The sequence below is a fragment of the Moschus berezovskii genome, chromosome 5, assembly GCF_049115385.1.
Source record: "Moschus berezovskii isolate FMDL1 chromosome 5, NW_MosBer_1.0, whole genome shotgun sequence".
In the NCBI taxonomy this organism is placed as follows: Eukaryota; Metazoa; Chordata; class Mammalia; order Artiodactyla; family Moschidae; genus Moschus; species Moschus berezovskii.
This window is the reverse complement of record NC_142464.1, coordinates 10587063-10599590: the sequence shown is the minus strand read 5'-3', so window position 1 is coordinate 10599590 and position 12528 is coordinate 10587063. Positions and strand designations below refer to the sequence as shown.

The 12528-nt window shown below is 38.9% G+C and overlaps 1 protein-coding gene across 7 annotated transcripts in view; it reads right to left on the bottom strand.

The window, feature by feature from the left end:
- Positions 1-12528, bottom strand: part of PRDM5 (PR/SET domain 5) — a 278236-nt gene that overhangs the window by 118543 nt on the left and 147165 nt on the right. For all 7 annotated transcript variants that reach the window (XM_055435296.2, XM_055435299.2, XM_055435302.2 and 4 more), the window contains one exon: positions 12060-12217. In XM_055435296.2, coding sequence (XP_055291271.1) covers positions 12060-12217 — 158 coding nt within the window. The remainder of the gene's footprint in view (positions 1-12059; positions 12218-12528) is intronic.

Below are 12528 nucleotides of genomic sequence, written 5' to 3'. Positions count from 1 at the left end.
AGCTGGTAAAGAAGCCACCTGTAATGCTGAGACCCGGGTTCGTTCCCTGGGTCAGAAAGATCCACTGAAGAAGGAAATGGCAACCTGCTCCAGTATTCTTGCCTGGAGAATCCCACGGACAGAGAAGCCTGGCGAGCTACAGTCCACGGGGTCTCAAGAGTTGTACACAACTCAGAGACTAACCCACCACCACTAGATTATTTACAATACCTAATTATCAATACAATGTAAATAGTTGTCAGTGCACAGCAAATTCAAGTTCTATTGTTAGGAAACTTTGGAAATTTTTCCCAAAGATTTTCCATTTGCAGTTTGATTCGATCCATAAATATGGAACCTGCAGACACAAAGGGCCAACTACCTACCCTGATCAAGGCAAAGGGAATTTGCGAAAAGAGGAAATAATCCCAGGCTTGCAGATGAAGTCTTTCTTGGAGAGTAGCAATTTAAGGTTCCCACTCAAGGTACTCCCCCCCTACATATTTCTTAACCAAGGATGCCTCCAGCAAACATGGCATTGAACGTGTGACTTTTCAGGCTTGCTGGTTTGACCCTTAATTTAAAAGTTCTGCCTCTGTATGGCCCCTACTTACTACAACTATGCTAATACAGAACAAGTTATTCTCTCTTCCAAATGAAGCTCTTTGAGTATCTGGAGACAGCAACCACGCCCTTCAGAAACTGTCCAGCTAACAGACACCTTTAGCTTCACTCAGGAAGACACAGCTTCAGATGCATCACAGTAACTGCGAATCAGAATTTGCTGCATTCAGTAGGTATCCTCGTGTTTATAACTCATATGTAACAAATCACAGCAGCTATCCTGGCTTCTCTGGTAGACAATTTGTTTGCTAGGAAACATGGCTAGATCACGCATTGAACTTTATGTGACATCCAAAGAGAAATGTGTACAGATTCCTAAAGTAGAAACAGACAAATACACAACAATGGATGAATTCCAGTCCCATCTAAAAACTACCCTCTCTAAAATGTAATACCCGTCCTTCTACGGGAAATAGTTTTCTTATAGTACAAATTCCTAGAAAGTAACAGATAAAGAGAACATAGGACGACAACACGATCCAGATACTTGGGATAGAAGTAAAAAGGGTGTGTGTGTGTGTGTGTGTGTGCGTGCGCATGTGCACATGCTCACATATATTTAAACCACTACTCAATTCTCTGTCAACATCACTAGAGGACATAGTCTCAATTGAAACCTTCATAAAAACTAAGCAAAGCTATTTTCAACATAACACAGATGCAAACTAAGTCAAAAGATCAGGGCTTGATTCTAAACTGATTATAGTTTCTAACTTTAAATACAAAACACTCAATATGGGATATTAGGCTCAAAGCCTATTTTTTACTGAGAATATTGCACTTCAGCATATAACATATAGTTCTCATTTGTACATTTCTTGTTTTCATTGGTTCAGGTTTGTGGCATTTTCTAGTATAATACAAATTGCCATAGTAGAGAGAAAAGTATCTCTTTTTAAACAATGTGATAATTTTCCATTTAACTTAGCTTTTAAATTTATACTGCCTCAGTTCAGTTCAGTTCAGTTCACTAGCTCAGTCATGACCGACTCTTTGTGACCCCATGAATCACAGCACGCCAGGCCTCCCTGTCCATCACCAATTCCTGGAGTTCACTCAAACTCATGTCCATCGAGTTGGTGATGCCATCCAGCCATCTCATTCTCGGTCGTCCCCGTCTCCTCCCACCCCCAATCCCTCCTAGCATCAGACTCTTTTCCAGTGAGTCAACTCGTCACATGAGGTGGCCAAAGTACTGGAGTTTCAGCTTAAGGATCAGTCCTTCCAATAAACACCCAGGATTGATCTCCTCCAGAATGGACTGGTTGGATCTCCTTGCAGTCCAAGGGACTCTCAAGAGTCTTCTCCAGCACCACAGTTCAAAAGCATCAATTCTTCGGCGATCAGCTTTCTTCACAGTCCAACTCTCACATCCATACATGACCACGGGAAAAACCACAGCCTTGACTAGACGGACTTTGGTTGGCAAAGTAATGTCTCTGCTTTTTAATATGCTATCTAGGTTGGTCATAACTTTCTTTCCAAGGAGTAAGTGTCTTTTAATTTCCTGGCTGCAATCAGCATCTGCAGTGATTTTGGAGCCCAAAAAAAGAAAGTCTGACACTGTTTCCACTGTTTCCCCATCTATTTGCCATGAAGTGATGGGACCAGATGCCATGATCTTTATTTTCTGAATGTTGAGCTTCAAGCCAACCTTTTCACTCTCCTCTTTCACTTTCATCAAGAGGCTTTTGAGTTTCTCTTCACTTTCTGCCATAAGGGTGGTGTCATCTGCTTATCTGAGGTTATTGATATTTCTCCCAGCAATCTTGAATCCAGCTTGTGCTTCTTCCAGCCCAGCGTTCCTCATGATGTACTCTGCATATAAGTTAAATAAGCAGGGTACTCACTAATATTTTTGTATTACTTTAAATTCATTACCTTGTATACTGAGGGTTCACACAACTACACTGCCTACCTTCATGAAAAATCTCCCTCCCCCATTTGCTATGCTCTATGAGTCACAGACTTCATTTTAAAAGTTTTTTTTTTCCTCTCTGGGTGTAACTAACCATCACTAAGTCTAGGCTATGCCTAACCTGACCTTTTTTTACAATCCTCTTACTAATCTTCTAATAGATCCTTTGGGAAGGAAAACAAGTCAACCCAAGCTTGGCAAAATTTGAGGTAGAACAGAAATAGAAGGGATAAAGGAAGGATCTCAAGGTTGTACGAAATTAAATGTTTTAATACATGAAAAATTAAGAAATATACTGGTAATGGAGAATTTAACAATAACATTGGAAAATGAACTCTTTTTACTTACTGCTTTTTCTACCCTGAACAAAACATTTCTGAACCAAATCATTCACAAGAGCAAGACTATATATGAAGAATTTCTGTCATGAGGAACTGTTTTTTAATATACAATGTTGATTTCCAGGAAGATAAAAAGGAAGTGGTGATAAGATGTCTCCTTACTAACATTAACTTTCCTAAACACGATGTAAGAGAATTTTGAAAAAGGGAAACTACAAGTCAGCCTTTGTTCAAAAGATATTAAAAACATTATAAACTACAACTATTAAAATACTCTGATATTGCAAGGGAATACAGATTAAATGGGACAGAACGGAGTGGAAAAATAGATTTATTTATATGAGAGGCATTCATCAAGATAGCTCAGTTATGAAGCAGTATTTCAATCACCATACCTAAATATGAAGTATTGATCGATTAAAATACCGATTAAAAAAGAAATAAAACTTTTAAACACATTAGCGAATATTTGCATCATCTTGGAAAAGGAAAATATTCTAAATAAGACATAAAATTCAGGAGCTATACTCAGAAGTCATAAAACTCACAAACTATGTCATATTTGAATATATAAAAATGTAAAACTTCTTTATTGAAAAATGCAAGTTGAGAGATGGGGGAAAATATTACAAACAAAAATAGCAAAGAATATTCATCGTTATAAGGCTCCTAGAAATCAATGAAAAACAACCAAATAGGCCAGTAGAAAAAGGACAAAGGAATATTCTGAAAGAGATGAGAATACCAGACCACCTGACCTGCCTCTTGAGAAACCTGTATGCAGATCAGGAAGCAACAGTTAGAACTGGACATGGAACAGACTGGTTCCAAATAGGAAAAGGTTGTATTTTGTCTCCCTGCTTATTTAACTTCTATGCAGATTACATCATGAGGAACGCTGGGCTGGAAGAAGCATAAGCTAGAATCACGATTGCCGGGAGAAGTATCAATAACCTCAGATATGCAGATGACACCAACCTTATGGCAGAAAGTGAAGAGGAACTAAACAGCCTCTTGATGAAAGTGAAAGAAGGGAGTGAAAAAGGTTGGCTTGAAGCTCAACATTCAGAAAACTAAAATCGTGGCTTCTGGTCCCACCACTTCATGGGAAATAGATGGTGAAACAGTGGAAACAATGTCAGACTTTATTTTGGGGGGCTCCAAAATCACTGCGGATGCTGATTGCAGCCAGGAAATTAAAAGACACTTACTCCTTGGAAGGAAAGTTATAACCAACGTAGATAGCATATTAAAAAGCAGAGACATTACTTTGCCAAAAAAGGTCCATCTAGTCAAGGCTATGGTTTTTCCAGTAGTCATGTATGGATGTGAGAGTTGGACTGTGAAGAAAGCTGATCGCCAAAGAATTGATGCTTTTGAACTGTGGTGTTGGAGAAGACTCTTGAGAGTCCCTTGGACTGCAAGGAGATCCAACCAGTCCATTCTAGAGGAGATCAATCCTGGGTGTTCATTGGAAGGACTGATGCTGAAGCTGAAGCTCCAATACTTTGGCCACCTCATGCGACGAGTTGACTCACTGGAAAAGACTCTGATGCTGGGAGGTATTGGGGGCAAGAGGAGACGGGGACGACAGAGAATGAGATGGCTGGATGGCATCACAGACTCAATGGACATGAGTTTGAGTGAACTCCGGGAGTTGGTGATGGACAGGAAGGCCTGGCATGCTCTGATTCATGGGGTCGCAAAGAGTCGGACACGACTGAACAACTGAACTGAACTGAAAAGGACAAAGAGTACCTAAAAGCACTTCTCAGAAGAAATGGAAACCAAACATAAAAAGAATAGAATTACACCTGCTATTGCTAAAATGCGATGAAATATCACTTGTCAATTTTCAGACTGAAAAAAAAGGCTGATAAAATAGACACTTGTGATGGCACAGATAAAGGGCACTTTCATCACTGCTAAGTGAAAATAGAGCTTTTTCAGAAGACAACCAGGCAGGAGAGATCAAAATTTAAAGAACACTTGGTATCTGACCTATACATTCCATACCTAAGATCTACCTGCATAAATACTCTTGGCAAACTTACCAAGTTTTATGTAAAAAGATGTTCACTGAAGTATCAAATAGTGATGGTCAGAAAAAATGAATAGCTTTATATGAATCTACCCGAAACACTCGCCAAGTCTAATGGTAAGACAAAGAATAAGGTCTTGAATGATACCTGTGTCATAAAACCATTTACATTTAAATATACTTTTCTCCCAGATGGGCAGCAGTGTTTTTTCCTGTTTAGTGACTCTTTACAACTCCATGGACTGCAGCACTCCAGGATTCCCTGTCCATCACTAACTCCCTGAGCTTACTCAAACTCATGTACATCGAGTCGTTGATGCCATCCAGCCATCTCATCCTCTGTCGTCTCTTTCTCCCCCCATCTTCAATCTTTCCCAGCATCAGGATCTTTTCCAGTGAGTCAGTTCTTCGCATCAGGTGGCCAAAGTACTGGAGTTTCAGCTTCAGCATCAGTCCTTCCAATGAATATTCAGGACTGATTTCCTTTAGGATGGACTGGTTGGATCTCCTTGCAGTTCAAGTGACTCTCAAGAGTCTTCTCCAGCACCACAGTTCTAAAGCATCAATTCTTCGGCAATCAGCTTTCTTTAGAGTCCAACTCTGACATCCATTCATGACCACTGGAAAAACCATAGCCTTGACTAGATGGACCTTTGTTGGCAAAGGAATGTCTCTGCTTTTTCATATGCTGTCTAGGTTGGTCATAACTTTTCTTCCGAGGAGTAAGCATCTTTTTTTTTCATGGCTGCAGTCACCATCTGCAGTGATTTTGGAGCCCAAAATATAAAGTCTGCCACTGTGTCCACTATTTCTCCATCCTATTTGCCATGAAGTGATGGGAACAGAGCCATGATCTTAGTTTTCTGAATGCTGAGCTTCAAGCCAACTTTTTCACTCTCCTCTTTCACTTTCATCAAGAGGCTCTTTAGTTCTTCTTCACTTTCTGCCATAGGGGTGGTGTCATCTGCATATCTGAGGTTATTGATACTTCTCCCGGCAATCGTGATTCCAGCTTATGCTTCTTCCACCAGCGTTCCTCATGATGTACTCTGCATAGAAGTTAAATAAGCAGGGTGACAAAATACAGCCTTGACGTACTACTCCTTTTCCTATTTAGAACCAGTCTGTTGTTCCACGTCCAGTTCTAGCTGCTGCTTCCTGACCTGCATACAGATTTCTCAGGAGGCAGGTAAGGTGGTCTGGTATTTCCATCTCTTTAAGAATTTTCCAGTTTGTTTTTTCCAAACTCCACCCAAAAGAACAACCTCTTACACAGAAATACCAGTGAGAAGAGTGAAAATTCCTGGCCATTCACTATGGTGAAAGAGGTACTCTGTAGTTATTACTGCATTTGAAAATTTCCCATCCTACCTCACACTCCAGGCTGTCTTCTCCTATTCTCTTTCTCATTTCAATGGTCACTTTTCCCAGTTTCTTCCCTACCTTCCCAACTCAGTTTACCTAACCACCTCTAACTTACACCTTCCCATTTCTAATATGCCCTACTCCAATCTATGACAGTGACTTAAAAGCATGTCAAAGGCCTTATGCTGAGGATAAACACTGAATTTTACTCAAGAATAGAAAATATCCTCTAGGTTCTAGATCACCGGCCTTTAAATATAGAAGCAGATGCGTAATTATGAACAAACAGTTTGTACAAGGATACGGTCTTTGGCATATTTGGGGAAAGCCAGGGCTATCAGCTGGGCGTACTCAGTCCCTTCCAGGCCCTCACTGAAAGGCGGTGAGCAGGATTCTCACCTAAACTGTGCACCTGACCACCCATGTGGTCAAGCATGCCCTCTGGGGGTTATTTTCATACAGTGTCTACTACAAATGAAAATAAGCAGAACAAAATTAATTTTTAAAAAAGAACATTTTCCTTTATGGTTTTAAGAAGGCTACCAGTGTGCACTCAATCAAGCGGGTCAAGTGAGGTGAACTCAAAACCCTGGGCTGGGCTAGGCTGGTAAAGAGCAGACAGCAAAGGCGATATTCCACATAGAGTGAGCTCTGGAGGTGAGGAGGTGGCCTGAAGCTTTCAGGCACAGGCAAGAATCAGAGGCTAGACGTTTGGAAGGCAAGGTCCTGTGCCTACAGGAGCCAGGGGGAAGAAAGCTCTGAAGAGCAACAAGCGATGCTTTTGTTCTGGCAAGCACCAAGGCACAGTTCTGATGGTTCTTCAGTTACTATTTGGGGGCTGGGGGAGTGGAGGAAGTAGAAGTAAGCTGGGAGGGAGGTTCCTCTATTAAAGCTCCTCAGAGGATAAAGGCTCATCACTGATTCGGCAGTAAGTGAGCTACACTTCAGGTATCTAACTCAGAGCCAGAAAAGGGTTCAGAAAACTAAAGCAGTGCAGTTATCTTTGAATGGAAGGTCTGAAGAGTGCTTAGATATTCCAGGCTGATAAACCCAGTGCAGAAGGGACACAACAGCAATTTTTCAGTGCATCACTGATCACTAGTATGCTCATAAAGTCAAGAAAGAGAGTGCTCAGAAAGGCAAAAATGATGCAACACATATTACAAATGTAAATTTAGAGAAATCACTTCTCATATTACAACTACTATAACTAAGAACATTAAATCTTATTTGGGATAATCTTTTCACAAACCTTTATTCATTCAGAAAGTGTCTGCCACATTCAAAGCACAATAAGGTCAGTAGGTACTGTGTTGAGCATCTGTCTTCAAAGCTTACTGTATAATTATAGGAAATACGGTGTTTACATTGGAAACTATACAATGGTATCTCAATATTCATCTAAGAAAAACAATTTAAATATGGTAAGCAATTTGCCATTAGCTAAACAAGCTTCAGAGAAACATCTGTATCTGTTGTTTCCCTCTTTCAGATTCGGTTCCTACATGCCCCTTAGTGTAAGCGTCTCATCACTGTGAACACGCTTTCGAGATCACAGAAACAGGTAGTTCTGGATATATACTATCTTAAGTGAGCCACCAGCTACTTCACCTGCAGCTCACTTGAAGAAGAGGAATTCGATGCAAAGCTGAAGGAAAAAGTGGGTATGGTGGAATAACTGAACAACTGTGTTTCAATCTACAACTTGACACCTTCCTTAACTGTCAAAGATTTTTTAATTATGTAAAATTTATGCTACATATTATGGTTTTAGAATCAAATCCATGATTTCTTTATGGAGAGACTTGTCCTTTTTTTTTAAGGTTTAATAAAATATCACCTGAGCAGAGTCTGACTTGCAGAGTTTTTCAAACTGTTTGATTATGACCAAAAATATAATTTTTATATCAAAAAGATATATATATATATACAGCTACTCACACACTCATGTATTATTTCATTAAATGACTCTGATTCTCATATTTTCTATTCTATTTTTGTAATGGCTGTTGATGACCCAGTAAATTATTTCAAGACCCACAAAGCAGTCATGGCCCAGAAATGGGAAATCACTGGATGAGATATTAATATAAGATGCCCAATGGAATTATTTTCAGAGAGGTTTGTGATCAGAATCCTTCATAGGCCTCTAGTGTTCATCCCTGGAAGGTTATGTAAAATGTCAGGAACAAAGGTCTTTTATTTGAATAGATGCAGCTCTGCCCCCAAAGAGCTTGTTTATGAACTTAATCAGGACAAAACCTCTCTGTACTCATTTCCATCATTAAGCAAGTAGTACCAGCTCCAGGGTCAAGATGGTTCAGGCCATCTAGACATGCCACCCACCACAGGAGTAGGAGAGCACTGTACACTCCTCTCAGTTTGGCTTTGCATTAACTTTGATAGGGACAAATACAGGTTGAAGAATAACTAGGTTCTGTTTCCTGCAGTTCTTAGACATCTGTCCAACTGTGACTTAAAAAGTTACAGAATATAGTTGGGTCCAGATAAACAATCTTAATTTTAGGTAGGCCCTAAAAAATTCATTTAACCTTGTAATAAGGTTAAGTGATTGCCACAGAGGATTAGGGAAAAGAAAAACTAATTCTTACCTACTGAGCTTATATAACTGGCAAGATGACGTATTCGTCTCTTTGCAACTCTATGGACTTGTAGCTCGCCAGGCTCCTCTGTCCTTGGGATTCTCCAGGCAAGAATACTGGAGAGGATTGTGATTACCTTCTCCAGGGAATCTTCCCGATTCAGGCATCAAACCCAGGTCTCCTGCATTATAGGCATATTCTTTGCCATCTGAGCCACGAGGGAAGTCCAAGATGATGCAACAAGTAACTAAGATTTAGAAATAGAAATCACTCCTTCAGAACTTCCCTGATGGTCTAGTGGTTAAGAGTCTGCCTTCCAATGCAGGGACATGGGTTCAATCCCTGGTTGCAAAACTAATGACACAGGCCAATTAAACCCTCACCACAGCTAGAGAGAAACCAGTGCAGCAGAACAAAAGATTCCACCAGCCACAGCCAAGACAAGATGCCAAAAGTAAACAAACAAACGCATGCCTTTTAAAGGTTGGTTGCTAATCTGATAAAAAATAAAACCTATATTAAAACAGAAAAAGCAGTCTCTCAATGCCCAACATTCCCCATCACTCATCACCCCTTATAAAAAATCACTCCTTCGAAACTGCATGCCATACTGTCATAATCATAATGAAATATTCCCTTTTCATGCAAATCATAAAGAATCAACCAAATAAATCAAATAGCTATAATAAAAATGCACAAGTTACATAATCAAAACCCCAAAGAATAATTCATTTAAAATAACCAACTTTGGTCATGTTACACGATGAAGATCGGTCTTTTAATGACTTTTTTTTCTGCTTTACTTGCATATTTTTACTTTTTATTTTGACAACTGGCCATTAGTGAATAATGATGGAAGAAAAAGTTGATTTGCTTCTTTCACCATAACTTTTGATAAATATTTTATACATATTCATGTAACAATACCAAATACATACTAGGATCACAACACGGTGAGAAGCACAACTGTCCACATACCAAATACATGCTAGGACCAAAACACAGTGAGAAGCACACTGTCCACAGCAGAAGGACTGAATGTGCCTTCCACTTTGGAAATTACAGGCATCATTGTTTATATCCTTCCCAAGACCTCATTACTACTTTCATATGATTTATGGCTAAAAGTATGAGAGATGGTACAAAGATCCTGTGCCAAATTCCCATATGGTATATAATACAAGCCAAATTGTGAAAAACTTGTAAATGTGGGGAGATCAGATTCATCAAAGAAAGGAACAAGAGGGTTCCAGAGACTGAGCAGGAAACTAGCCAGATAATTTTTAATAGGCATGTAATTCCAAAGCAGCAGTAATGTATGTGGTCCTGCCTCTGAACATACAATACTTGAGTTAAACATAAGAGCAGTCAGCAAGAAATTAGGCAGAGATGATTTGGTACACCATCAATCAACCCTATGTATTCTTTCATTAATCTATCTTTTTTTCTTTTTTAGACTGAAGCTGAAATTAATATCATAACTTCTTAAATGATTTCAAAACAGATAAAATTATATATTTGGAAAGTCCCAATAAATATTAAAATAAGAATAATTACAATGGAATATTGCAAATAAAAACGTAAGAAGTTCTTTGAAAATATATATGTATGTTGCTTAATACCATCATGAAATATGTCAACCAAAATTAATAAGCAAATGTTTACCACATCACAAATTTAAACACACATTTCTAAGATGTTGACTATCTCTGCACAAATTTCCTGAGTTCAATTCAAACATTATTTACTATCTACAGAAAATAGATTAGATAAAACTAAAATTCTGAAATAAGAACTTGAGTAACGGTAAAGTGTAGGAAATGAAAACAAAAATCAATAGAGGAAATAAGAGATTATTTGAGAGTTTTACTACCAAGGAGGGAACAGGGAAGCTAGAGAGGTCATGCTGAGAAGCTAGAGAGGTCATGCTGAGTTGATATGTCTCGAGCAGAAAATGAGAGAACAAAAAGCTGGAAAAGGAAGCTGGGGTCATGGTGCATAGTGGCAGGGAAAAGAATACAGATTGTACATAAGTGCTAGAAATCTACTTATAATATTTGGAGTTCAAGAGTGATAGAGCTGTGATTTGGGACGATTTATCTAGTTGTCTGAATAAGTAAGAAGTGATTAAATATCAAGAAGCCACATGAAATGGATGATTAAAGTGATGAAAATGAGACATGACCAGGATGTGAAACGGTAAAGCAATGATTATGAAGATGGTAAGACAACGGAGAGGGCAGAATCTATAAGAATTAGCTACTAATTCTAAAAAGGGGTTAAAATTAAAGAAAGAGACAGGGATAAATACACGCTTTGGTCATTAATAGAAATTAACAGACACTTCCAAAAGTGAAGTTATCTGTGTGTGTGTTAGTCACTCAGCATGTCTGATTCTTTGCAACCCTATGGAGTACAGCCCGCTTAGGCTCCTCTGTCCATGGGATTCTCCAGGCAAGCACACTGGAGTGGGCTGCCATTTTCTTCTCCAGGGGATCTTCCCGACGCAGGGATTGAACCCAGGTCTCCTGCACTGCAGGTGATTCTTTACCACTGAGCCAACAGTGAAACCATTATCTGGAATGCTGAAGTCATTAGGTCAGAAAGATGCCCATGTATATATCAAACAAGTAGTGACAAGTGTGACTCTACAGCTTGAGATTAACAAAACAAATCATTTGGAATTCGTAAGTACAGAGTTTGCAGCATAATTCATAGATGTAGCTGACACAGAGGACACAGAATTAGCCTACAGTCAAAGCATCCAGGATAATCCCTTGGGAACTCAGAGACCAAAGAAGTGTTCAGAGAAATTGGCAGAAGACCTAGCAAAGTTGCTAAAATGGTTTCATGACAAAGAGGATTTCCAAATGGTAATACGAACAAGAGTGTCAAACTTTAAAGAAAGAAGGAAGAGAATATTTTGCAATTATTACAATGCTGGGAAACACTGGATAACACTTTGCTTGTTAGGAGAATAGTTTCAAAAGAGAATTTAGACAGATACAAAGCCACAGTGGTGATGGCCCAAGAGGTAAGAAAGCAGAAGCAAGATATTCTCCAATTATGTCATACGTACAGCCTCAGGTATGCCTCAGACATGCAAAAATTTCTTTAAAAGATAAAAAACTGATAATTTTATTGGCCAATCAGCAAATACATTTATAACAGTATTAGCAAGCTTTTACCTTCTTGTGATTCTTGTAAACATTTCTGTGAGCAAATCCCTTTCCACAGAGCTTGCACTTGTAAGGTTTATCTTCACTGTGTATCACTTTGTGGGCACCCACTTGGTCAAGCCTCTTGAAAGATTTATTACAAATCTCACAATTATAGGGTCGTTTTTCTGTAAAAAATGAGTAGAGACAATCTCATGTCTATATAGGTAAAGGATAAAAAGGGAAACAGCCTTCCTTGCATTATTAATTCTTACAGACAAGTCAATAAGAATATCATTCAAACAACTGGAAAAAAGTCTATTACCCAATCTGTTAGATATATGAGCCAACTCAAAACTCACATGAGCCTGCTCTTTTACTGACATATTCTGCCAACTAAATGTATAAAGTAGCTTAGGTGTGAAGATGAAGTTTTAATTCAAGGAAGAAATTCTACTTCCAGATGAAAACCCTGCTGGATTGGTATGAGCTGAAGTCA